Source organism: Colletotrichum abscissum (genome assembly GCF_030869225.1).
Source record: "Colletotrichum abscissum strain IMI 504890 chromosome Unknown Scaffold_11.1, whole genome shotgun sequence".
Taxonomy (NCBI): domain Eukaryota; kingdom Fungi; phylum Ascomycota; class Sordariomycetes; order Glomerellales; family Glomerellaceae; genus Colletotrichum; species Colletotrichum abscissum.
Window position 1 is genome coordinate 1,089,020 of NW_026849999.1, and position 25,827 is coordinate 1,114,846.

Sequence of the window (25,827 nt, forward strand, 5' to 3'; positions counted from 1 at the left end):
GGAAAGACGGCAGTAAATTCGTGCGGTAACTGGGGGAAAAAATAACACGCGTTTTAGTGCGAATATTGAACGCAGAACCGAATGACCGGCTAGAATTCATGTTTCATTAAAATGTGAGCGCACGATTTACATGAATACTAGTCGCTTTGCAATGCAAATCCAGGTACTCGCGGTGTCTCTCAGGTATCTTGACCTGATGTAAGTTGCATAGGTATGCTATATACGCCTCCCTCGTTCTCCCTCACGCGCTAGGTCCAATGCATTCGTGTCCAGATGCATAATCCATGCCCCAAATCATCTTTACGTCAGCTAATAAAGCCCCGGCGATGGCAAAGCCTTTGCCCAATATGTCCTTGAGCAGGACAGCCACTCGTTGCCGGATATCATCTCTCTTAGCCTCCAAGGCAACGCCCATGAGCACAACAAGATAGCTCCATGACTCTAGCCCGACAACGGGAGTCCGTTGTTCTAGCCTCTCTAGGACGAATAATCCATGTCCTTCGAGATCCGGCATGTCTGACATGTGTGGCAGGTCCTCGTCAATAAGCTTCCACGCCGGATCCCAAAATGTTCGCGTTATTCCCATTAGCGAGAAATGGTAAAAGGCCTCGCGCAGAATGCCGAAGTCGCTTTTGTCCGCCTCGTCGTCATCGTCGTAGCTATCTCCTCGAAGGTTCTCCATCACATCAATGACCGCTGCCGAACTTTCGATAATCTCCATTCCCTGCTGCAAAAGCCCAGCTTCTGATAGTATCTTCCTGAGCTCTTCGTCAGGTGGTGGTTCAGCAGCTAGATGGCGGTCATTCAAAACGTGGCGCGCTTGTCGCACCCATTTCGTTGCCCTACATAAATCATGAGCTGACTTGTACCACACTGGACTGACTCTTTCCCCGAGAGTTGGCTTTTCTTACTTGTGGTGCAGTCGCGCAAAATTGGCCACGTATTTTGTGTAGTGGTGTAATATGGCGGAGTTAATGCGAACTTGGCTAGTAATCGCATCAATATTGTCAAAGAGCTTTGGATCGTAGAGTTCGACATCGACAAGAAAGGTGTCCTCGAACGATACTAGACAGTGGTAAGTTGCCATGAGCGAGTAGTTCATCAGCAATCCTTTGTCAAAGTACAAAAAAGGTGCTCCTTTTCTCTCCTGGACCTGCTGTTGAACCTTTTCCGTCAACTTTCTCATTGTGGCCTGAAAGAAGAGCCATGACTGGCCAGTCATTGTCTGTTCAAAGTCATTACAGTCAGCTCTGAGTATGATAGAAAATGAGGGTAAGATGCTGCGTGTTCTCAGTGTTCAAGTCTCAACTCACCTCGGCATAAGCCATCAGAATCCCATACAGCAACATCAAGTGCTGGTCACTACTTTCGGGAGACGTGAGGACGTCAAGGAATTCTTTCAACTTATATCGGTCTTGGGCCATGATAGTGGCTGCAGCTTTTTGCTTTTTTTCTAAAGCGGTCGTCTTTGAGTACTCTAGGCATATTTTGCCAATTGTTGTTACAACGGCACGAATTGGTATTGACGTGTCGAGATATGTCCGCATGAATGACAGCGAAAAGACATCGGTCATGGGTGAAGGTGAATCGCCCACGAACGCGAAGAAAGCCATTGTTATGTCAGCCGGCAAGGGCTCCAAACGCCCCGGCGTTGAGCTTAGACATCCTGGTGTGGTGATCTTTGATTCAATGGTCGCATTGGTGGTCGGTGAGCTTTCGCTCATGGAGGAGATTCCGGAACTTGACTGCGACCTTTCCCTCGCATGCCGAGATTGCCGGCAATCACACTGTGATCATCGTCAACAGACGTTTTCATAAATAGTATCTCATGTCACGTCTCAGTCCACTCACCGCAGCCGGCAACCTGTGACACGACAGACATCGTCGTCGCCCAGGTGATGCCTTGCTATGGGGCCTGCTTGACTTGTTGACTCTGTATCGATTCATGGTCACGCATGACCCCACCGTATGTGTTCAGCTCGAGTTTGGCTGCCAAACGGCATTAGGGCAAGGTAATATGAGATGGTCCAAATACAACGACAACCAACGCGCCAGGTACCATTTGAATGGTGTGACGGAGACAAAGGAGCCGAACTTAACCCAGCCCAAGTGCCGAAAGTCAGTGGAGGGAAAAGAGTGGGAGGGAAAAAAGAAAAAAAAGTATAGGGTGCCGGTCGGCGATCCTGAAGCTTTGGCCAGCGAGCAGCTTCTCTGCCATGGGGGCGGGTTCGCCCGACAATTGAAGGCTTTCTTCACCACGTGTGCATGAATCTCTTCTGACCTTGAAAGTTTCCATAGGAAGTTGAAGTGAGCTGTGTAGCTCCTTTGGCGACCAAACATGGGCAGGGTTGCCATGTTCCATGAACCGAGGAACCTGACCCCACGGATAGCTCCTCCTACTTTTATTCCATGGCAGAATAGTGTGGAGGGGGATGAAGCACGGCGGATGAACTTAGACTTTGGGCCGACTGTTCTGCCGCAAGGGCCAACGCGACGAAACGAATGGAGGGGAAAGAAGGGAGAAAACCCCAGGTCCCCTGCATGGTACGGGGTACCTGACCGTGCGATGCTGGGGCCTTGGTTTCGGCCTGTTTATACAATCCGTTTGCTTGCTTGCCTGCATGCTCAAGTTGAAGATGAAGTGAAGAACTACTCTCATTCACAGTCGGGGGCTTCCGACCTCGCACGAGTAGCACACTATTCGTTCTGTCCGCATTTTTACCGACAGGTATGCTTAGAGCGGGAAGTGGGCAATAATCTGAAGTCGTGAAGCTAAAACACCCAACTACGGACGCTAGTTTTGACTCCGTGATGGTCAGACGGAGTCGAGTCATGGAAGTCCTGGCCCGCTACCTACTCCGCTGTCCGTCAGCGTCGCTCAAACAGTCTTTCAAGGCGCTGCGGTCTCCGCGTGCCCCCGGCTATTGCAGCGATCTTCGGTGTCGTCATAGTACATATCGATTGGGCTAGGTCTTGGGAATGAAGAGTATCCCGCCGGCTGTGACCTGCGAAACAGATGTTAAAGCCGAGCGAACTCGAGCCTAGCCTACCTGAAAGCTCAAGAGCCTCTGACCAGGTGCCTACCAAACGTAGTAGGTGGGAGACTTGACATTGTATTAAGTAGCCAGATGGAGTGTTTCTTCCGGTGAATTTGAGAAATATATGACTAGCAAATAAGGCAAGGGGGCTCTGAGTTCCTGATGGGCATCACTTAGACAGCATCCTTATTTCCGTCCGCGTTCTTCTTTTCCTCGAGACCAAACTCAGTTTCCAGCTCTTTTCTCAGCTCAACCTCCCTCTCCAAGAAGCTCAATAAGAAAGCCAGGCCACCGAACGCAATCGCGATGAGAAAGACCTTTCTCATAGCCTCGGTGAATACATCAATGATCTGACTTCTCGTCGGCTCATCGAAGGACTCGACAAAGGCTTTAGTGGCGCTGGCATACGCATTGCCATGCTGTAAAATACCCCGAGCCGCAGGGTCATCTATCTTCTGCGCGGCATATGACGATGTATACGTGTTGAAGATGGCCGCGGGGATAGCGACGCCCCAGATACTCCCAAAACTGCGGATGAATGACCAGCTTGCCGTCGCGGCAGCTTGATCTGCTTCTGTAAGACCTGCCTGGAAGGCTGGCAGCAGAGTGTTGAGAAGCATGCCTGAACCAACGGCGGGGACGACTTGTACGAGGACCCAGGCTGCTGTGCTGCTGTACCTGTCCAAGACGGCCCATATGCCGAGACCGAGTGTCATGAGGGCAAAGCCTGCGATGTGGAGAGCTTTGTAGCGGCCCCATCGTGCGAGGACGACGGCGGAGATGGCGGCGCCCGGAATGGAGATCAAGGTCACGGGGAGTAGTTGAACACCTGAACGAGCTGGAGTTGAAAGCTTGACGGCCTGAAAGTATAGCGGGAGGAAGAAGAATGCCCAGTACAGAATTGCGGAATTGAGGAAGGTGGTCGCGTAGATAATGGCGGAGGTCCGGTTCGCGAGGAGGCGTAGAGGCATCACTGGTTCCTGGACGATGCCTGATCCCTCAAAGATGCAGAAGGCAACGAGGCCTACAAGGCCGAGAACGAGGGGGATGATGACGCGGTAAGAGGACCAAGAGTAGATTTCGCCGCCCCAGGTGAGGGCTATGAGAACGGAGACTGTAGATGCGATGAGGATCGAGTTGCCAATGTAGTCGATTCGGCGAAGTTTGCCGTTGAAAGTGGCGGTCCGATCCCATTTCACGTGAAGGAAAAGATAGAGGAGAACGAGTGAGAGGCCGCCAACTGGGAGATTGATGTAGAACACCTGTTCTGTCAGTTTGGGTTGGAAAATACTGGCATGAAGGCGAGTGCTCACCCATCTCCATGAAGTAGTTTGCACGATGATGCCTCCCACGAACGGTCCGATTGCCATGCCGACCCCGTATATTGCCAGGATGATGGCGATATAATTACCTCTATCCCTAAGTGGGACGAGGTCGGAGATGATGATGTCGATGATCATGTTTATGCCACCGCTTCCCATGCCTTGCACAGCTCGCCCAGCGATGAGCATCGTCGGGCTACTAGCGCCACCGCAGATTCCGCTGCCAAGAGTGTAGATTGCTACGATGAATAGCGTGAGATATCTGCGGCCGAAAAGATTGGAAACCTGCCCAAAGAGAGGCTGGACAGCCGCACTTGATTGCACTTCATATCAGTATTTTCGGCCACATGTAGCTGGGCTGATGCTCCGAGACTGACCTGGTGAGAAAGAAGATGTTGCCAACCCAGACATAGCTGCTCCCAAACTTCAAACGCTCAACAATAGTCGGCAATGAGGTCACAACCACTGTGGTCTCTAGGGAAGCGAGTAGAGAAGTGATGCATAGCGCGAACACGATGACCCAGAAGCGTATGTCCTTCCTGTACGCCGTCGATGCCTCGACCGCAGTCTGGCTGTCTTCTTTCTGGCCTTCAACTTGAAGAGAACGTGTCTTGCTGGGCTCAGTGAGAATATGCGAAGAGTTCAGGCTCTCCAAAATTTCGCTGCTGGAAGCCGGCTTTGCGGGGGGCATCATCGCGATTTGGGAATTGGGTAAAGAGAGCAATGGGAATGTAGATGGCCCATGAACATGAAGAGCATAGTCCTACTCTCTGTCCTGTCATATATAGGGAATCTCCATCTCGCGTCAGCAGGAGGCTTTCCAGGTAGCAGGGAAGTCAGTCGGAGGCTTACACTGGCGTCTTCGTAACTGGTCAAGGGAACAATCCTTCGACGTGAGCAGCAGCGGAGGCTTTTAGTGAGACTTTTCGCGCACTGATTGGAAGCGACGCTAAACCCGGCAAATCGTCTTTCCTAGCGTCCTCCAAGGCTTTGAATCAAATGTTCAAAGAGGCCCACCAAAGATACAGCCTCAATATCGTACAAAGTTTTTGATCGTATCATGATCTACCTCACACAGGTACTCTACATGTAATGGCTGTATCCATAATTGGGATACTGCCCGACATCCACGTCATAGCCGATGTACATATAGGACATTGCTGGCCCACCACTGACACCTACAAACCCACCGCCCGCAGCGTCGCCGTTGCTGGGGTTGACCAATCGGCCACCCTTCACGCGATTAGCAAGCTCGGTGAGCTCTTTGAGCAAGACACCCGCCGAAATAACCTTGAAGCTTTCCAGCTGTGTTGCTCGGTGTCCGCGCTCAAGGTCGGTACTCGGCAGCAAACCGACCATGAAGCACGCATATGACATCTCCAACGCATCCTTGTTCGGTGCCAAGAGCCGTTCGATGTCATCGTCAATCTGGCGGGTGCCAGTCGGTGCAGGATTAATGTAGATATCGGTAGGTTGGGCAGCTTTGTCTCCCACATTGCGGAACTTGCGCCGCATTTGTTGCACCATGAGGTCGGCTAGTCGATCGAACTCTTGCTTGAGCTTCATTGAGTTGTCCTTTTGACGACGAGTCTGCGCGCCAGTCTTGTTGAAGATTGAGCCGCAGAACACCTCGACTTCTGTCAGCTGCTTCAAGTGACTGTCAGAGTACGTTGTCATGGCACTGAAGAGATGGTCTTCGTATCTGGAAAGACTATTAGCAGGAAACGATACACTAAATCGCCACAACGTAAGTCCCAGAGCCACTCACACGTCGCGCAAGCTTTTCGCCTCCCTCAGTTTCGTTTCCCAGCTCACTCGCCCATGAGTATAGTCTTTGATCTTTCGCTCTATTAAGCCTACAAACTGGTCCCAAACCGAGGGTCCGGTCTTGGGGATGGATCTCTTGATTTCATCATCCCAGATCTGCTTTTCGTCGACATTGCGATAAAGCTCGCCGAGGATTTTGTCTGATTTGTAGTATCGGTAAGATGGTACGAAATCGTCGTCATCGTCGTCGACTGCCTCGTCCTTGCCAAGGAAGTCGATCTGCGTTCGATCGTATAGCTGAGCAGGGGGTGCGGGCGCGAGGCTGTGAGATATATCAGCAGTGATAAGCTACGCCGAGCGACAACATGTACTTACAAGTCCGGGCGAAAGATGGGCGCCTTTGGGATATCTTCCCGCGCGACTGGGATGCCTGTCTTCGAAAAGTCCACAGCAGTCGAGTGTAGACCGGCTAGTTTGATGCAGTCGCCGCTCACAGTTCCTTCATGATGTTTATCGGCGAGAATTAGATGCCTAGTGGCAATCATGCCGAGTACGTCAGACTTCATGAAGTCAACAAACCAATTGGCCATATCTTCTCTCGTCACTGATCGACCAAGTGGCTCCGGTGTTACTCTGGGGTAGTCGGCAGCTTCATATACCATTGCGGGCATTGCATCTTGGTCCCAGATGATGTTATACAAGTCGCCATCAAGATCACCACCGCTGAGCTTGCTAGGCAAGTCGCGCTCTCCAAACTGACTAAACGCGATGCAGTTGCGAAGGTTCCGTAAGGGGTGACCTGGCGGTGGTACTCTAACCATAACTCGCTGAATATCGCCGGGGTGAAGAGCTGGCGAGCGCGTCACGAGCATGAAGGTACCATCCTTGATAGATCCGACAGTGGCTGGCTTTCCAGGTCTTCGGAAAGTGTCAAAAGAGACAAAGACCTGGCCCTCCTTGAGAAACTTCGTCTCATCCATGATTCCAAAAAGGGTGGCGCCATTAGGAACGGGTATTCTGGCTTTGTGCTTCAACAATCGCAATTCCCGTAGAACAATCGACTCGACCACTGCTCTCAAGAACCTGTCTTGACGGTAGTCTATGCCGTATTTGTCAAGGCCCTTGACAAAGGTCGACAAGAAGAAACTTGTGCCGATGGCCTGGAGATGCAAGAATGTTGCCGTGTTGTACGCATCGGCTGTTACTGCCCGAAGTCGATCAAGCTCCATCTTCTGCAGTCGGAGAAACCATTGCTTGGATACACCCAAGTCTTCCATGATCTTAATCAATTGCCGATTCAGCACCAATTTGAGAGGCCGTGATGCCACGTCACAAATTTCGAGATTCTCCCAATCCTTACTGGGGAATTTCTCCATGGACTCTTTTCGAATGCACACCGCTCGACCCTGAAGCCTTGTGTCCAGAGATAGCATTCCTTTGACACCTCCCCACCTGATCTGCAAACAAGTAGAATGGAACGAGCCTCGTGGCAGGCGGGGCCAAATCAGCTCGAGAGCTTCGCGGGAGATTGTGCCGACACCATCGCTGAAAACGCGTTCAGTTTTCCCCTCCATTGATTTGACATCCGGGATATAGCAGCGGTTGATGTCGGCCTCGCTGATGGAAATGAATGAGGGGGTTTCCGAAAAGGCCTGTCCGATGCGAGCGGCGCACTTGGCCGGGATTTGTATCTTGTCGAAATCACCTAACGATTTGATGATGTTTCCGTACAGTTGCAGTTTGTTCCAATCGTCAAAGAATGGAGCTGAAAACCATGCTGAATGGGATCGCAGTGACGAGTGGGAGAACCCAAGAAAGCCATAGACTCGACCAGCAATCTCCAGGCCCTTGCCCAGGATGCTCTTGTAGCGGTCGAAGATTTTATCGTAGGAAACCTTGCCACTGAAGAATAGATCACTACCATCTTCGTCGGCGAAGGTGACTCTCATGAAATAGTCCGTCTGGTTTGGATATTTGCGAAGTATGCGATTGAGAGGCTCCAGATCAGGTCCATGCAAGGTGATTCTCGTCGGGGTCACTGTGGCCTTGAAAATCCAGGCATGATGATCGGTTATCTCAGGCTCAAGCAGGACATCTCTGAACTCGATGTTGCTTTCGGATTGCAGACGTTTCTCAGTGGAGATGAGGTATTTCAGAATCTCGTTGGGATCCAGGTCACTTGGGTCAGTGTTATGACACGGGTAGTCGATTCCATCGTGGCCAGTGCCATGCAAGACCTTGAACGCCTGCTGGGAAACGGGCTCCGGCTTGCCATCTAACTTGGCGCTTTGAAACAATTTCTCTAGGGACATCAAAATGGTGTGAGCACTGCGTGGATGCAAAAAGTTGTTGAAGACCAAGGACTGCAGCTGAAACAGGATTCCAAAAGGTAATGCCTTGGCGGATCCGGCCTTGACTAGGCCATCGTAGAATTTGGCCCACTCAGTGTGGTAGTCAACTCCGTAAAAGATAGGCATCTGGTTGAGAGCGACTTTCGAGTGCGCAATAACGATGATTTCCTTCTTCTTGAGGCTGATGATCTTATGATCGAAGTCGGGCCCGAAAATTCCCAGCTGGTAGACGAGACATGTTCCCGCGCACTTCAAATGTTCCCTACTGCTGGATAGACCAAGGCTACGAGTGAGTGACTTTCCCCGAGGTCTCTTGGCATCATCGACCAAGCCTAGACGTTCCATCTGTTGTTCCAAATCGGACTTTGTATGATAGAAGCGTGGTGGTTCGCTGAGGAGAAGGGTGAAACTGGAGGGAACAGATGTGTGTATCATCTCGACGATGGAGGAGTGAGGGATCTCGACTTTCACTCCCTGCTCAAATTTTAGAATGAGCATTCTCTTGCCAAACTTTGCTAGGCCTCTTTGAGAAAGGCGACATTGTTCGTTGAAGGTCAAGGTCTTGTCTGGCTGAAAAGTGTTGTGGCCGCAAGCCAAGTGGCTGACTTGAAAAACGATGGCGTCGTCGGTAGAGGGAGCATCTTGCTGAGTCCGCTGTCTGTGTTTTTCCTCCAGACGATGGGTAAGACTTTTGATCATGAAAGGGTCGGGTGGTCTGTTGCTTGGGGCCACATAGACATGGGTGTTCATTAGAAACAGGTTTGCTCTCGCCCGTTCCTTTGGAGGCTTTCCTCCTTTCGAAGTGGGCTTGAATGCAGCCCCAGCATCAGGAAGGATGACCTTTCCATGACGTTTCAGAAAGCGTTTTCCGTCTTCTGCTTTGAGGAACGTCACCCAGCCCTTGTCGTTCTTGCTCTTCGTTGAGCATGCCCATTCAAGGATGCCGAGAGCATTCATGTGCGGCCTAAGCTCCTTCTCCAGAGTTCGATCCGTAAGGTGCCTAGGCACGTTGGTCAGGAAGACCTCCATTGCGAAAGTAATAGCAAGTTCGTGATGGGAAGCGGCAAGGTTTATTCGACTTGAAACTATGAGACGAGGCCGGGGCTAAAGATGAGACTGAAGCCCCCGAAGAGTGCGGGTAGTCAGAAGTTGGTTTTAAGAGCAATGCGAGTATATAGACGAGTTAAACCAGAGGCAGAAGCCAAAGTGTAGCGGACGCCGGGGTTGTCGATGGAAGGTGAATGGGTGTATTGAGAGCATCTCACACCTGGAACGAGTATCAGTCCTGTTAGGTCACACAGCACACATTGAAAAACGACGGCGCACCCTTCTTTCCATGTTTTTTGCCAGTCACATCCGAGAGGTACACCGCTCGGAACGATTGGACACGGTCAGGACGGTAAGGAACAGCGAGCAGACTGCAGGTTGGTTTGCATCAATGTTTGGTCGACCCAGCGGACACTGTTTGCAGTGGCTGCAGCGATTGTCGAGGGAGCGGTGAAGACTGGATGAAAAGAGATGCGAGAGATGTCAAGTCGCGGGCTACAGAAGCGATTCGATTTACTGAAAATTCCATGAAATGCGGTCTCATTATGCCCGCGCTGACGTGGAAGAGAAGCTCCAGCTTGCTGAACACGTTGATTGCGAAAAGCTTCAAACGTCCCGAAGCTCGGTCTATCAGATGGCTATCTGCCCCACGCAAAGGTAACCTTCTTCCCTCTACATAGTCCCGAAAGAGCACGGTCCTTCTTCGCTTAATGTGCAGCGGGTCAGGAGACCACAACTCAGCCAACCAGAAGGAGAGTGCCGGCGATTATGAGCTAGCCTCTGGCATCTACCGCTGCCCCTCCATTGAACTGGCAGGTGGCAAGAGACGGTTGGCAGATGGCAGGTTTGTTGACGTTGGTGGCTTCCTTCAATCAAACTGACTGGGGCGTGGGGGTAGGAGCGGAAAGAAGGATGGGAAGCTACAGGTAGCGATGAACCTGCCATCTGATACTTCACCATTGTAACATTCCGAACAGGCAGGCAGATTCAAGATTGAAGAGGGAAGGAGCTTAAGGTGTCCGTATCTCACCTCAGGGGCTTAGACAAATTCTTCCGAGTTCTAGCCGATTGCCATTTTCATCCGAAGCCTCGACGTCGTTTCCCATTCCACCTGCCTTACCGTACGGAATACCTTAATCAAATCCACACGTCGGATGCCGTTGAGAAAATGCGATGCTCTACGCGGTGGCGAAGTAGTCCTCCATTTGAGAGATGCAGAGTCTTATTTGCTTCGAGATCCAGATGCGACAAGTCAAGGGGAATATTCAGTCAATAGCCTTGAACGAAACGGCCCATTACCACCACCGATATCGCTCCAAGCATATGCTCCTGGAAGAATCATCAATCGCGAGGCAGCCATCAATCGCGAGGCAGCGATGCGAAAGGTGCTGGCAGAACACTTTTCCGCCACAATGCGCCAGATTATTTATTTCGACAACGGCCGAGGCCGACGCCCCTCGTCCCCACGGTTACCGCACCTTGGGTTGGCAAGACGCGGATTCTCTGAGATACATCGTCCCATTGAGATAAACCGGTCCTATCGAAGAAACTTCCTCAAAGCATCCTTGAAAGCATTGACTTGAATTGCCGTCGCACAGCTTGCCGTGTCAAGATCCCGAACGCGCTGGACCCTCTCTCCAATTTCGACCCCGCGTTCGTCATAAGCCCCGCCCCGAGCTTCCCACGGCACCCGAAGTCACCCTGACTGAATACCTTACATACCGAGTTCCCCCGGCCATTGTCTTTGCTCCTTTGCAAATCTGTCCAAACTTCACAATACACCTCAGACAACACCAATTGAGTCAAGTGTTCACCATGGCGCCCCCCGGAATGCTCTACGTTACTATGCAGCCGAAGCCTGAACTGGCTATCGAGCAGTTCCACGAGTGGTACAACAACGAGCACGGCCCAACCCGCCTGCGTCTCCCCCAAATCTTCACCAACGGCCTGCGCTACCGCGCCAACGACGGCAAGGAGCCGACCTACCTCGCCTCCTACGATGTGACGGACATGTCCCACCTCGAGACACCCACATACACCACGCTCCGCGCAAACAGATCTGCTCGTGAGGCTGAAACCATTGGCCAGGTGGCCGTCACCAGATACTTCTTCGACTTGGCCATTGAGCAAAAGGCCCCTCTGTTCATCCCCATTGAGCAGCTTTCCGACGAAGAAGCCGAGGGCATCGAGCTCGTGGCCATTGAGACCACTCTCAAGGACGAGTCAGACGAGGCCGAGTTCAAGAAGTGGTACGCCGAAGAACATATTCCGATGCTGTCCAAGGTTCCCGGTTGGTTGAGGACCCGTCTCTTCAAGATTTCCTCCATTGGCGACGGCGTCGGCAGCAAGACTACCTTCTTCGTACTCCATGACTACGCCCGTACAAATGGCTTGGGCGGTCCCGAACACAAGGCCTCTACCGCTACTCCTTGGGCTGCAGAGATGGTTAAGAAGGTCGCAGGCATGAATCGCCGTACCTACTCACTCTTCTACGTCTTTGGTCCCGCCTCTCGCGACCTGGAGAATTTGGCCAAGCTGCCGGCCACGGCTTCCACCTTTACAGCCCCGGATGGCAAGACCACTACTGTTCCCGGAAAGGACGAGGTCATCGACTCGTACATCACAGCCGAAGATCAACTTTCGATCCCTTACAAGCTGGAAGGCAACCCTTCGCCCAAGGCACCTACCGTAGCATTCTGCAATTCTCTGCTGACGTCTCTGCACATGTGGGATCCAGTCGTGAAGATCTTGAAGGAGCAGCGCCCCGACTTGCGCATTCTGCGGTACGACACACGAGGCCGACACGCCATCCCGGGCCCGCCTGTGCCGGCAACTCTGGACTTGCTTGCCTCTGATCTGCGCAGTGTTCTTGATGCACTTCGCATCCCCAAGCTGCACGCCCTCATCGGAGTGTCGATGGGAGGCGCAACAACAACCAACTTTGCGCTCAGGTACCCCAATAGACTGAAGAAGTTTATCGCCTGCGATTTCAACGTGACGTCGAGTGCGGCTAACACCCAGGCCTGGAAGGATCGCATCGCGGTTGCAGAGGAGAATAGCGGAGCCGGAATCGCAAAGCTGGCCGAGCAGACGGTAGTTCGGTGGTTCCATCCGGCCACGTTGGAGAAGGAGGACGTGGTAAAAGCCATGACGGAAATAGTCGCAGCAAACAACGTAGAAGGCTTCAGATATAGCTGCCAAGCGCTGTGGGACTATGATCTGAAGCCAGAGCTTGGTTCTTGCCAAGTTCCCGGCTTGCTGGTCGTGGGTGATGGCGACGCCAAAGGTGCGCTGGTCAAGGCAATGGAGGGCTTCAAGGGTGCGTTAGGCGACAGCGGCGCCGAGTTGAAGATTGTGCCAAACGCCGGTCATCTTCCCATGTGGGAGAGCCCTGCAGCGTTCTGGGAAGCCATCCAGGCATTTTTGTAAAACAGTTCTCTTAAAGAGAGTTTCTTCATCGAACGCAACAAAAAGCTTGGCCAAAGAATGATTCAATCGAGAGTTTTGCCGCAAACAACTCTGCTGACATGCTCAGCCGGGATTAAGAGTCGACGAGAGGGGCACGAAAGGGGGCCATTAACGCAATCGATCTGCCATGAGACACCGGCTGCGTATACCGAGCAGAGATGTCCCCTGCACCGCTTGCAACTCACAGCCTGCAGACATTAATTGGTGTTCACCGCTGTTGTCGTCATATCGAGCAGAAGTTCTGATATGCAGCGGATTTAGAGAGCGCTGTCAGGGGAGGGGGCTTGACGACCATCAAAGTCTATCTCAAACAAACACTAACCCAATCAAGGTTGAGGCTAGGATCACGATTCGTGACGCGGCGACCGTTTGGCGACCAGCCCTGTCGAATGCGGCCTTGGACAGGAATCACGCGCCGCAACGCCGTCTCGGCGCGACGCTGTGAAGTGCAGCTCATGGATCACGCCGGAACAAGGGGAAGAGGGCAAGACTCGACGGTCACGGACGAGAACAGCGGTTACGGCATGCGCCGAAGAGTCTTGAAAGTGCCAAGTTGAGTCGGAGACTGAGATGGTCTATTACGGCTTAGACTCCAAGAGGCTTGAAGATTTGGTCGGCAAGTCGCTTGACGGTCGACAAGTTGACAAAGGTGCTACATCGCTGACAGGTATGCGGGCGCCGTTTCATCGAAAGTGCCCACAGACGACGAGTTGGAAAGAATCAGACTGATGATTGACTGATAAGTAAACGAACCCGTAGAACCGTGGAACGAGACGGAATCGCCAATGACCTAGAGGCTCGGCGCATTAAAGAAGAAACGGTCTGGCGGCAGTTGTCTTGGCGAGTTCATCTCGACTACGTGGATCGACGCATGGAAATGCCCGAAACGAGATTCACTCACTATGCGACAGGCCAGCGGCCCAGTATGCTCAGCAGCGCGCCACGACGGGATCCATACTCCATAGTGAAAGGGGGCAGACCGGACGGCGGGAAGTAGGACCTAACGAGGCAAAGAAAAATTCAATCGGAAAAGAACAGAAAAAACGTGGGCGCCAGCGAGAAATGTGGATCGATACTCAGGGGAATATGGCACTAGGAACCACACCTTAATTATTCAGACCATGCGGAGAAGTGCGAGACCGAGGCACTTGCACAACTCACTGTCAGTTTTGCTGACAGAGAGTTACAGACTCGCAGAAATGCGACACTCGAGGAGTCGAGAATGAGTATATGGATAAGAGGAGAGAGAGAGAGGCTAACGGGAGAGTATGCATCACTGGCGAACATCGGCACTCGGACTATGTCTTACGGTCATCTTTGACACTCACTCAAGAATGGAGCTATGGGGATATGCATATTTGCAGGTTCCTCTCGCGAAGATGGGGCGTATCCGAACAGTCGTCACCACTAGCCCCTCTAGTCATCATCTTCGGCTCCGAACCACTTAGACTGCGCACTGATAGTACGAATCACGATATCGTTGAGCGTATCCGTATGATGCAAGTCAACTTGCAAGAGCAAGACAAGTTACTGGCAATAAGACAAGGTCTGGGTGGAGAGTGTGGTGGCATTTGGGTAACGCGCATCCGATCCTCCTATGATTTACCTTCCCATATTAAGGGCGGCAGGAGGGTCTGTTTCAAGCCCGGCGCTACGTCTGAGATTCCGGTGCGCCCGTGCTGCGCCGTATCTGTACAGTTCCCGCCGGCCACCCTCTCAACGTGGTAACTCTGCCCCATGACTAAGTCGAATAGAGTCTTTTCAAGTTCTCACTCTGGCAAATCTGGCAAGTCTGGCAAGTCTGGCGAGTCTGGCGAGTCTGGCAAATTCTGACAACTCGCTTGCAAGTTGCGTGCTTGCTGATAAGTATGTAGTGCCTCTCGGCTACCATGGCAAGGGGGGGATCCATGACTATTACGGGATCCCCTGCTTCTCTCACGCACCATTTCTGGGCGAAAGAGTCGTGTTCGCCAGGGCTTCTTGCTGATGATGAGTAAACTATTGGGACTGGGCATTGGGTATGTATTCAATACTGACCCAAGCAGCACAGCATGCATACCCAGGTGACTCCATCATGGCCATCACCTTCCTTGCGCCGCACAACCCCAGCCATGATCCCAGCTTGAGCCCCTGGGCCAGATCATGGCTATCAACTTGCAAGGCTTTGAACATGGGAGAGGACGGCAGAGCGCCCAGACAACCCAACGGCTGACGTTACGAAACTGAGCGCCTACGCCTCCTAGTGGAACGGTCCATCTCATCTTTCCTAGACCGGTATCCCTTCCAAATCGGAGCACATCCGGCTGCTGTGACGCTGTTGGACCTGTTGGTCTCCTCTCCCCGGCCACGACGGGTGCCACCCCCCCAAAATTCCACCACTCTGGTTTGCATATTGGTGTTTCGGTCTTATGAAGTTTCTGCAATCTCCACCCGGCCCTGCTCCCACTTCACTACGAAGTAGGGTTGAGGGGGCGGCTCAGCTATCAGGCGCTTGTAGGACTATCTTGGCAAGAAGGAACTGGACTCGACCAGGTTGGGAATAGTTGAGAGCTGGAAAAGGACGAAAGGGGGGTTTGCTTGCTTGGCATCTTACACAAGAGCCTCCCGGTGGGATAAATAACACGACGATGTCCTCGCTTTGTTTGATATCCTTTCCCTCTTGGTTCTTCATCCAACATTGCAGGTCGCACACATTCTTTGGTTCTTTCACCACTTCATTCTTTTTCCAAACCGTCAACCGTCAGTTCTTCACTGTGTGAAGCTGGGACATTCTTTTGCAAAAACTCTTACATCCAACGAATTCAAGCTCATTCATTCTCTTCCCAACCCTTCCTCCTTCTTTTTTCCCACAGGACCATCCCAACAACCCCGACCTTTCCAAAAATGTCTTCCGTCAAGTCCACCATCGCCCTCGTTGGCGCCTTCGCCGCTAGCGCTCTCGCCCACGGCACCGTCACCGGCTTCAAGTTCGACGGCGCCTACGAGGCCGGCTACAAGCTCGACTACTACTACCTCAAGCAGAACGGCGGCACTCCCCCCTCCATCTCTGCCTGGTCCGCCGAGAACCTCGACAACGGCTTCGTCGACGGCACCGGCTACGCCTCCGCCGACATCAACTGCCACAAGAACGGTGCTCCTGGCGCCGTCGCCTCCACCGTCGCTGCCGGTGGCACCGTCGACTTCGAGTGGTCCGCTTGGCCCGAGTCTCACTTTGGTCCCGTCCTCACCTACGCCGCAAAGGTCGACGGTGACGACTGGGCCTCCGTCGACAAGACCACCCTCAAGTGGGTCAAGATTGACGAGTCTGGCATTGATATCGCCACCCAGGAGTGGGCTGCCACCAAGCTCATTGCCAACAACAACACCTGGACCACCACCATCCCCTCCGACCTCGCCGCCGGCAACTACGTTCTCCGCCACGAGATCATTGCCATGCACGGTGCTGGCTCCCTGAACGGTGCCCAGAACTACCCCCAGTGCGTCAACGTCAAGATCACTGGCTCCGGCACCGCCAACCCCGAGGGAACCCTCGGCACTGCGCTGTACAAGAACACCGACGCCGGTATCCAGTTCAACCCCTACGCCACCATCTCCAGCTACACCATCCCTGGCCCTGCCCTCTACGGCTCCGGCTCTGGCTCTGGTTCTGGCTCTGGATCTGGCTCTGGCTCCAACAGCACCACCCCCGCCACTCCCTCTGCTCCCTCCACCACCGCTCCCTCTGCCACTCCCGCCGTCTCCGGCGCTGCTGACGATGCCTGCGCCAAGAAGGCTCGCCGCCACGCTCGCTCTTTCCGCCTCCGCCACTAAGCGTTGGTAGAATGCAGTGTGTGTGTGTGTGCGTGTGTGCGTGTGTGCGTGCAGGTGAAAAACCAGGAGGAAAGAAAATACGAGGCCTTGTTCCACTTGGAATGAGGTCTCTGAATGAGCACATTGATTCGTTTCTCAAACAACCATGTAAATAGATTTATACCCGGTGTATATATCGCTGCAAGCACAACACCCTTTTTTCAGTCGACCACCACCACAGGCGTCTAGCGCACCTTTTTTGCAGCTGGGCGTCTTTCAAGCTTTGCAATGTATATCTGTTCAAAACAGCCTTGTCCGTGCCTGCCTCGTTCTGTGAAGTGACTGCCATTCGTGATGAAAAGTCTTGCTCGGCTTGGCTTACCCCTTTACCAGCTCCCAGGCCTTTCATGGATTGATGTTGAGATGTCGAGACCACGACGTGGTATTCGTTGAATAGGGCGCCAGAAGACCCTAACTCAGCGCTCGTCACAGACTGATGGCATGCTGCTGATGCCCGCTATCCTGTCGCCAGGGTTTGTTCCTTGAGCTGTTGACAAGTACCCATCTCTTCCAAGCGTGTTGCTGGCTTCCTGCCTCCGTAGAAGAGATTTCAACGGACGATAGAATCGGATAGCAGACCGCTGTGCCGCAGGTAGTGTGAATGTTTGTCACGAATAGATGAAGATGTGGGGGTCTAGCGGAAGAGAGATTTGAAAAGGGGGAGGGGACAAGAATGTGTAGGCGGGCAGCTTCCTACTGGTACCTAGGGGCCTATCCCTACGAGCCCGTCAACTGATATCGAAGGTCTTGAGCCATGGCACGGGTGCCAAGACGCTGTCGAAGGGGGGCTGCTCCAGGTATATATCTACCGATTTTTCATGGGTTCCACCGAGGGTATGGTGGAGTAGATGGTGCCGATGTAAGCAGATTTGAGGTCGAATGAGTGCGCAAACGGGAGCAATCTGCCGCGCGGATGAACTATGCCGATTGGGCTCGAGTGTTGACGTGGACGGGATGAGGCATGCCGGTAGGAGTTTCTGCCGAGTAACCCGCCCATTGAAACGTTGAGCTGGATGATTCCGCAGCACACATTCGGGGGGCGGTGCCGATGTCAACGGGATCGGTGCGCCGTTGTGGGCCGAGAGGGTAGAGTGAGGGTACATCTGCATCAATGGCATGCTCGGCATTGCTTAAGCAGCGGGCCTTGAGTGCCAGTAGTACAAGAGACTCGGATTTCTTTACTGGTGGAGGGAGGGCTTGACGTATTACCTTCTTATGGGGTGGACATCAGGTTATTGTCGCTTTTCCTTCCATGATACAGACATTCCCATCCTTGGCTTGTAATCATGCTGCTGCCTCCAAAGTCGATCGCAAGCGTTGAATAGCAATCTTGAGCCCGACAGACCTTGGTACGGAGGCTTGGTCCTTGGATTCGAGCTGGCCATGGAGAAGATCAGACTGAATAGGGGACAAAAGTCTCGATGACATGACGGTCCCTGACGGGGATTCCATGGGTTGATGGACGCCGAGAAATCGATCAGCTTTTTCCAGTAGACTTTCGACAATCTGGGAGAAAATGACACCTTGAAGATGGGCATCTTCTATTGGAAAGGCGCCAAACTTGATCCCTTCGATCGGCTGAATTGGGTCCCAAGCGATTGCCTCTAGTCTCTTGTGTATCTGGACGAATATGTCCTCAAAGATTGCGATGATTTGTACGTAGCAGCTAGTAATGATGAGAACTAGCGGCTGGTCGAGGACGTTGGTGCTGGGGACAGCGGCTTGGAGAGCGAGCGGCGAAGATGCTCTGCCGCGCACGAGTAGCAAGGGGTTCAATGAGCCAGACTCAGAGTATAATTCACCCTCTGCCAGTGCTGGTCGAGCGGCTGAGGTATTAGTCGTTGGCGACGCACTTCGATGAATGCTAGCCATTTTGTTCAGGCCTGTCAGAATGCTGACAAAGTCCTGGAAGGCGACGAGGACGAGCTCCGGCATGGTGCGACCGCTGACGCTGAGGATTGAGGATGGGTGGGTGAAGGAGCAAAAGTCAAGATGCGGTCTGTTAATCTCAATACTTGACAGATAGGAGTGAAGATCGACGTTGATCTTTGAGATTTTGACGAAAGCTTCATTCTGAGTTGCCGGATCTGCGATCTGAGGTGTGCTGGTTATGCGCCCCATCTCCTCTTCTGCCATCTGGACGGAGATGGAGCTGTCCAACTGAGGATCGAGGGACATATTCCAGGGAAAGTCATCCAGATGGTAGTCCAAAGAGATAGTCGTTTCAGTGGTGGTTCCGTGACCCAACGCCGTCGTGCTCGTTGAGGGGTCTAGTGGCGAGTAACCGGGAAGGCTATCATGGGTCACAGAGTAGGCCGGTCGTTGTTCACCGTCTGTGTTGGTGGAGGGGACAGAAATCTCTGGTAGACGCTTCGGCATCGCGTGGTCCAAGGTCATGCGTCTTGACGGTCTTCCAATGCGGCGCTGGTGACCGGCGACGCAATCCATGCCCCGCTCTACGCACCGCGTGCAGCGTGTCCCGTTCTCGTCGTCTTGGCGGGAGCATCGGAGCTTTTGGCGGCGGCATCGCTCGCAGGCAGACCGCTTCTGGTTCGGGTGGGTCGCGAAGGCCATACTCATACTGGTCGATGCAGCGATGTATGCTTTGACTGAGTTTGATGGCATAGCTGCGGATGAAATGGACAGGAAGGTATCGGAAGTTTCGCAAGCTTGGCTCAGTCGGAGGCTTTTCGTCGTCTGATGGTAAGCTTCCGGAAGCTTTCAGGGTCTTGGGGTACAAGGTACCTTACGTGGAATGCACCTCTGCTGGGCACAGGTACGTCGGGTGGGTTCTGGGGAGGGTACGTACCTCACAGGTCCGAGTCGGCTCCGAATTTTGATGCCGTCAGCTACCTTACACCAGCCATGGTCGCCTCCTTCAACCTCCTTATGTCTCCTTGAGTAACTGAATGTACTCAATGGTTTAATCAATACACTCATGTTGGTACCGAGCGCCTCTTTGTTCATTCCTACTGAAGAAACCGCATTCTTGTCCAAGTTTACTTCACTGTGTTCCCTTAACTTGACGTAAATTGCGAAACTCACGAGTGACCAAAGACCTGTTGATTCCTCGTGAATGATGGCAAATCTCGCACGAGTATGTACCTCAAATCCGAAAATGAAATGAACTCACTCGCAATACTGTCTCAAGGCACCTGGTAGAGTGTACAAACAACCACCTGAAAATGAAGAGGAGTCGCAAAACTCCTAAATCGTTACTGACATGAGCATCCTAATCGCTCCTTCCTTCAGCCTTCTGTTGTCCGCAAAGGTAAGGCAGTAGGCCGAGTGGGGTTGCCAACCTTCAACATGAAAATCAATTGCCCTAAAGTCCTTTGCACCTTCTATTCCGATTCACTGCTAACTGGATCGCTACCTTCATCTCACCTCATTGTTACCTAGGTAGCCTACACGTGACTGGTGAGGGAGCTCCTCCTACTACCTTAAGGTACGTTCTTTCAGGTACCTAGGTACGCACCAACACCACCCTTACCTCGTCCTCTTCTCTCGCCGTCACTTTCTTCAATACTTTCCGACTTTCACCCCAAGTCAAGTCAAGAGCATCTCGGAACCTTCGCCCGAGTGCGTGATTCACTGCCCGCCGCCACAAAATGGAATGGCCCATCCCACTACCGCCTGCCAAGAGGGCGTGTCGCCTATCTAACCGCCTCTCTCCAGCAGACAACATTCTTCCACTAATATCTCCATCAGACACAACAGCATCCTCACTATCCCATCTCATGGAACCATCCACCATCGCTAGTTCCCCATCAGTCTCTCAATCCGCTCGCTTTGGATACCGACAATCAAGAGAGCAGAAGCAGAATAATTTCACAATGGCATCACCAGTCAAGTTTGATATTCCGGCGTCCGCTCGCTCCTTCACTTGCTTCTCGCGTTTGCCGCCCGAAATCCGAGAGCAGATCTGGGAGGATGCCATTTTCGAACCAGGCATGCACTTTCTACGCCTCAGGACTGCAGCTCGCATCACCCATTACCCCTCTCCAATGCCGCCAGGGTCACTCGGTGACCAAGATACCAAGGACGAAGACGATGTTCTTCTCGACTTTGCTCAAGAGAGTGTACCTACGAGGGTCTGGCCCGCCATACTGGAGCCCCGATACCCGACGCCCCAAGCCAACATCTCCAACTACGTCTCTACCAATCAAGTCCTCAAGAAGCTTTCCGCTACTTGCTTCGAGTCAGCCAAGGTCGTTCGACGCCTGACGAGTGCACCTGGTGGCTTAAAGCTGAAGGGCGACCGCGTCGTCTCGCTTGGCGGCTCTTTTGACATTGTGTGCCTTGAGTACCTGTCCGCAGATGACTTTCGAAGTTGGTGTCGCATCTCGCAGTCCATCAAATGCAACGAACTTGCCAATATCCGCCACGTCGCCATCCCCTACTGTCACGCGTGGGAAACTAGTGTTGGCGGCTTTCGGTGCGGTCATTGCGGCACCCGCTCCTCCGGCCTCGCCACCAAAGTCTACCCGGTCCACCTCTACGAATTTCTCGCTCAGTATCTGCCCAACCTAGAAACATTCTACTTCATTGACTATCTAATAGTTCAGAAGGACAAAAGCATTGACTCCCTAGAAGTCATTCCGGCCCAGATCACTACCTCGAACCAAGCCGCTGCCCCGTCGTTCGATATCAGACCCCAGAACTCTATCCTTGAGCCGTCTAAGAAGCGTAGGACTGTTCCATTGATTGAGAGTGAGAGTCATGCTGACTAAAGATCTGTACAGGTACAAAGGAAGATACTGACGACGTCCGTTTATCGCCGAACCGGGTTACTGAGATGATCAAGACATTGAAAGTAACCAACAGCACAAAGAGAGAGATCGAACCCCGGAGCGCGAATCCATCGGCGAAGGCTGTAACACATGGTTTCAAATGTCAGGGCAGAGTTTTTCACGAACCCGACGAGGATCACTGGGATGTCAAGTCTAGAGTAGTCGACACCATATCCTGGCTGCAGAAGAGGTTCATCCTCTACGCCACCCAAAGCAAGAACAGCAGGCATGCACACCCCGAAAAGGTCCGATTCAAGGTCCTGGCATGCAAATGGAATGAGAGAGAACCCGATACACAGCCGAGACTGAAGAGAGCTGCACCTGCTGTCCAAAAAATCTCAACAAAGAAGCCCCAAGCACAGTGCTACAAGCAAGGTGTGCCACCGGCTCAAGAACAAAAGGCGCCTTTGGCGTCACCATCATCGCCGCCCCTTCTTGTCTCTACTAAGGGATTCAATTACGTCTTTGGCAGAGAAGATGGATGTAACTTTAGCTTCAGTCAAGCATCTGGATTGTGATGGACTGGATATAGCTGACCGCCGGGTTAGCGAGATGTGAATTGGAGAAATTCACGGACGGAATTCTAGAGGAGGCATGGAATCTTTACCGGTTCGACAGCCCCGGCGACGGCAGAGAACGAATCGCACGATGCTGGCGGTAAGAAAGTAGGGAGGTCAGTTGAGTCTGAGTTGTCGATGTTGGCGGCGACGAAAGGCTTGACACGGAGGGTGTAGGCAATCCTAGAAAACCCTCTTAATATTAATGATAGCACACAACGGAAACCTTTGGCGTGAATAATTCATTAATGCGAAAACAGATATCCCAAGATGGACCACACTAGAAACCGCCACACTATCACGGGCCGATATGAGGCCCTATTTGGTAGCCTCATCGGTGCTGCGTTCGCTCCATCTCCGGGCAGTTCGTTGGGACAAACAAATAGCGTAATGGCCAAACCAGATACGACGGTGATGTCATCGCTGTTCTTCTCCCTGGACTTGAGCTGGCCCTGGAAATAGGAGATCATCTGTCCGCCTTTCTGTTGCCTCGCCGGAGCGCATCCGGTTCAAGCCATCTGGAAGAAGATATCGTACGAGGGGCGTCAAGTCAGATGCTCATCGGGAGGGGAGCCAACTCGGATTGGGACATGTGTTGTTGACGATCTCTGAGCTCCCTTGACTGCCCGTGGTGGGGGTTACGGCGTGGGCGCCGATCTCTGCGATTTCGGGACTGGCCGGTGGTCTCTGGACCCCTGACGCGCGACGAGTCAGGGTCCAATCGTCCGTGAGGGGGATGGTGGGTAGGTGAAAATGGCAGAAAAGTCGCCTGGGGAGGGCATTTTTCGACTTTCCGGTTTCTTGACGAGGGAAATGTGAAAGCCGGTGTCTTCCGGATGTTCCTTCAAGCACCCCTCTTCATGGCCAAAGCCTCGATATCGCGACTATTCACTCTTCGCGCTACGTCAGCGATCGTTCATGAGCCACAAGGACCCAGGCAATGGGAGCAGAGCAAGTCGAAGAAGTACGCAGCTCGAAGCGACAGCAGCACAGTCCAAGAAGAATCATCGAGCCGCCCACGTCATTGATACCTAGGTCATCTAGATCTTTGGAGAAGGGAATTCAAACTGCGGAGAGTATTTGCTATTGCCTGGTGTACGCTGACGCCGGGGTGGTGGCTGTGGACACGGCGAGCGCAGGAATGCGTAAACGCTAGACCGCTTTCTTGAGTAACAGAACCCCTCCCCTGGTTCCCATCGGATGCCTCTCCGGCGCCCCGTAGCTCGAGTAATCGTGTTGATTGACGTCACATATGGCTGCGGCTGCGCGCATCTTGGCTGCATGATCTGGACTCGACTCTTTGTTTCCTCGTTCTCTCAACGAATGAAGATTGGCTACAAGGACAGAGTGATATGTCGGGGTACCGCGATACGACGGCTCATGGCATTGTCAAATTATCCATCCCCCAGCGAAGCGGGTTTTTGCGATGGTGTGCAAAAGGTCTAGGCCCTCTGGAGCTCGAGACCCTGAGTGCATCTGCGGCGGGCGCATCGCCATCACATTTTCCAGGGTTTTGCGATGCGAAGCCAGTGACCCTCGCGAGCTTGCGTCCGCGCGTAAACCTACCCTATGATCTGCCTAACATGATCGGAGCTACTATTGCTTTCTCGTGTGGCGGATATCGTCCGCGAACCATTGACTTTGGAGATAACATTGACCGTTGTCAGAAGCTTAGGGGTGCCGGGGTAGAAAGCTGGGAACGCGCCATCACGTCACTGTCCAGATGGCGTTTTCCCGCCATTCTGGCACCCACGTTGCGGGATCTCACATAGATGCTGCTTCATGGTGTGGTTCGCTGGAGGCGTTTTTATGTCTAGCGTAAGGCTGCCTCCGCGGAACGGTTTGCTGGATGGTCTCTTGAATCTTTCCTGCTGGATTTGTTTCCTCCCGCGCCAGTGATTCGTTTTGATGCTTTTAAATACTCGGTATGTCCCTGTTGCCCGGATGGATCGATCCGAACGATTCCCTCAATCTGTGCCCATCGTGCCTTTACTGCACCCATCATCACGAGCTCCTTGCATCAGCCTTTGACCTTGTCTGATTCCAAGTTCCAGTGACACTGATGAGCTTGATGCTTTTACCTTACTACCAGTTGCTGAAGACCCACCAAAGTACCACACCCGAACAACATCAGCCAAGGTTCGGCCCCACCCGCCCATCCAGGTACATCCGAGTCACACGGCTGTCCGTCTCCGGCCTGCCTAGACCCTTAACCATCGCCTGGATTTCCCTTTCCACTGCAATCATGTCTTCCACTGGCGCTGCTTACAATGGCGGTCACAGGTTCGTGCTAATCAAGGCTATTCTATGGAACAGAGTGCTGTCAATTTGGCTTGTACCGCCATCCTAGAGCCCCCCCACCGCCTGCTAACTTTCCGGTATTCCTGCCATACAGAACTTCCGCTGCATCGCCGACAGCCCCGCCTACGGCCCCGATCCCAGCTCCGACACCGACACCGGCCCCACAGGTTGCACGACCCGCAATTCCCGTATCGTCGGACTCGGCATATTCCATCAAGCGATACGTTGATACTCCGACTGCTTCGGACCGCCAAATCCGGGCCCCGCTTCTCAGCAGCCCTTTACCGTCGCCGTCGCCTGAAGAAGCAGAGCAGGCTGGAAAGGCTCGCATGGAGGCTTTGTTGAAGGAAATCTACCCTCATCGTCCTAAGTGGTCGGATTGACGGATAGTGAGGTTGATATGTCTAACTAGCCACATTGCCCTATCGCGCCCAACTTCAAACAATATACATCCTATTATTTTTCAATCTGCAACCATCGAGACTACCTTACTTTATGTGACGAGCATGCACCCATCATCTCATACAGTCCAACTCAAGTTTTTCGCCTGATGATGTATTGTTTACCAAGCCTTTCGCATCTCTTATGGGGTCAGGCGGTATAGAAAATTTCGTGGACGGGGCCAATAGCAACGTGCGACTGTCGCTTGACCGGACCTCACCACAGGACTAGGTAATTCTAAGCCGCCAAGGATGCGCGAAGCAAAGAATCACTCGCCTTGACTAATCTCCACTTACCCGACGGACTTGGACATGTGATGGGCTGCCGTATTCTGCTGGTTCTTTGTCCCCGCACAGACGGCCTTGACATGTTTCGCCGCCGTGTAATCTCAGTGCAGACCGAGCCACAGTCCTCGTCCTCGTCGCCTCGCTTTCTGGAGGATCGTCCAAGACTGCACCGTGAGACGAAGGGCACGGGCCGCTAGTTCCTAGCAACTCTTTTCTCTGCAGGACTTAGGACTGAGGTGAGGACTCCCTGCAGCAAGATGAACTGTGTTGGCTAGCTCGGAATTTTCTTGGGGATCTTTTCCTTCGTCTCTACTCTTGTGTGTGATTCATGAAAATGCATTTGATGCATAGAGTGGCACCGAGCGTGGAAGTTGTCCAGTCCGAAGGCGAGAATGTCGAATGAGCAGCCAGTCATCAAGGGCTGCCTGCGCCGAGGAATCGGACATTTCAGATATTTCTCGGCTTGAAATCATCCATGTCGCCCCCCTTCTCAATCCTCAAACCCGGGGTACAGCGTGCAGGAAACTGCTTGGATCAAGCTCGACTTTCACTCACGACTCCTGTTTGGGGCTTTTCTACGTCCCAAGATATGCAGGCCACGCGCCA

At 52.8% G+C, this 25,827-nt stretch overlaps 9 protein-coding genes across 9 annotated transcripts; 5 read left to right on the forward strand and 4 right to left on the reverse strand.

The window, feature by feature from the left end:
* Positions 1–241: 241 nt before the first annotated feature.
* Positions 242–1,613, reverse strand: CABS01_05694 (uncharacterized protein; the record flags this gene model as incomplete). The annotated part of the gene is made up of 3 exons (XM_060539062.1): positions 242–842; positions 912–1,225; positions 1,314–1,613. 3 exons carry the CDS (start codon positions 1,611–1,613, stop codon positions 242–244), a joined length of 1,215 nt encoding a protein of 404 aa, XP_060405324.1.
* A 1,598-nt stretch (positions 1,614–3,211) lies between these two features.
* CABS01_05695 (uncharacterized protein) lies at positions 3,212–5,054 on the reverse strand (the record flags this gene model as incomplete). Its single annotated transcript, XM_060539063.1, has 2 exons — positions 3,212–4,673; positions 4,738–5,054. 2 exons carry the CDS (start codon positions 5,052–5,054, stop codon positions 3,212–3,214), a joined length of 1,779 nt encoding a protein of 592 aa, XP_060405325.1.
* A 389-nt stretch (positions 5,055–5,443) lies between these two features.
* On the reverse strand, positions 5,444–9,507 carry CABS01_05696 (RNA-dependent RNA polymerase; the record flags this gene model as incomplete). Its single annotated transcript, XM_060539064.1, has 3 exons — positions 5,444–6,062; positions 6,129–6,449; positions 6,503–9,507. The coding sequence occupies 3 exons, from the start codon at positions 9,505–9,507 to the stop codon at positions 5,444–5,446; spliced, it is 3,945 nt and encodes a 1,314-aa protein (XP_060405326.1).
* Positions 9,508–11,340: 1,833 nt separating this feature from the next.
* On the forward strand, positions 11,341–12,954 carry CABS01_05697 (uncharacterized protein; the record flags this gene model as incomplete). Its single annotated transcript, XM_060539065.1, has 1 exon — positions 11,341–12,954. The coding sequence occupies one exon, from the start codon at positions 11,341–11,343 to the stop codon at positions 12,952–12,954; it is 1,614 nt and encodes a 537-aa protein (XP_060405327.1).
* Positions 12,955–15,013: 2,059 nt separating this feature from the next.
* Positions 15,014–15,205, forward strand: CABS01_05698 (uncharacterized protein; the record flags this gene model as incomplete). Its single annotated transcript, XM_060539066.1, has 1 exon — positions 15,014–15,205. The coding sequence occupies one exon, from the start codon at positions 15,014–15,016 to the stop codon at positions 15,203–15,205; it is 192 nt and encodes a 63-aa protein (XP_060405328.1).
* Positions 15,206–15,876: 671 nt separating this feature from the next.
* Positions 15,877–16,803, forward strand: CABS01_05699 (glycosyl hydrolase family 61; the record flags this gene model as incomplete). Its single annotated transcript, XM_060539067.1, has 1 exon — positions 15,877–16,803. One exon carries the CDS (start codon positions 15,877–15,879, stop codon positions 16,801–16,803), a length of 927 nt encoding a protein of 308 aa, XP_060405329.1.
* Positions 16,804–18,126: 1,323 nt separating this feature from the next.
* CABS01_05700 (uncharacterized protein) lies at positions 18,127–19,422 on the reverse strand (the record flags this gene model as incomplete). The annotated part of the gene is made up of 1 exon (XM_060539068.1): positions 18,127–19,422. The coding sequence occupies one exon, from the start codon at positions 19,420–19,422 to the stop codon at positions 18,127–18,129; it is 1,296 nt and encodes a 431-aa protein (XP_060405330.1).
* Positions 19,423–20,678: 1,256 nt separating this feature from the next.
* On the forward strand, positions 20,679–22,296 carry CABS01_05701 (uncharacterized protein; the record flags this gene model as incomplete). Its single annotated transcript, XM_060539069.1, has 3 exons — positions 20,679–21,531; positions 21,588–22,118; positions 22,184–22,296. The coding sequence occupies 3 exons, from the start codon at positions 20,679–20,681 to the stop codon at positions 22,294–22,296; spliced, it is 1,497 nt and encodes a 498-aa protein (XP_060405331.1).
* Positions 22,297–24,437: 2,141 nt separating this feature from the next.
* CABS01_05702 (uncharacterized protein) lies at positions 24,438–24,876 on the forward strand (the record flags this gene model as incomplete). Its single annotated transcript, XM_060539070.1, has 2 exons — positions 24,438–24,475; positions 24,588–24,876. The coding sequence occupies 2 exons, from the start codon at positions 24,438–24,440 to the stop codon at positions 24,874–24,876; spliced, it is 327 nt and encodes a 108-aa protein (XP_060405332.1).
* Positions 24,877–25,827: the final 951 nt, after the last annotated feature.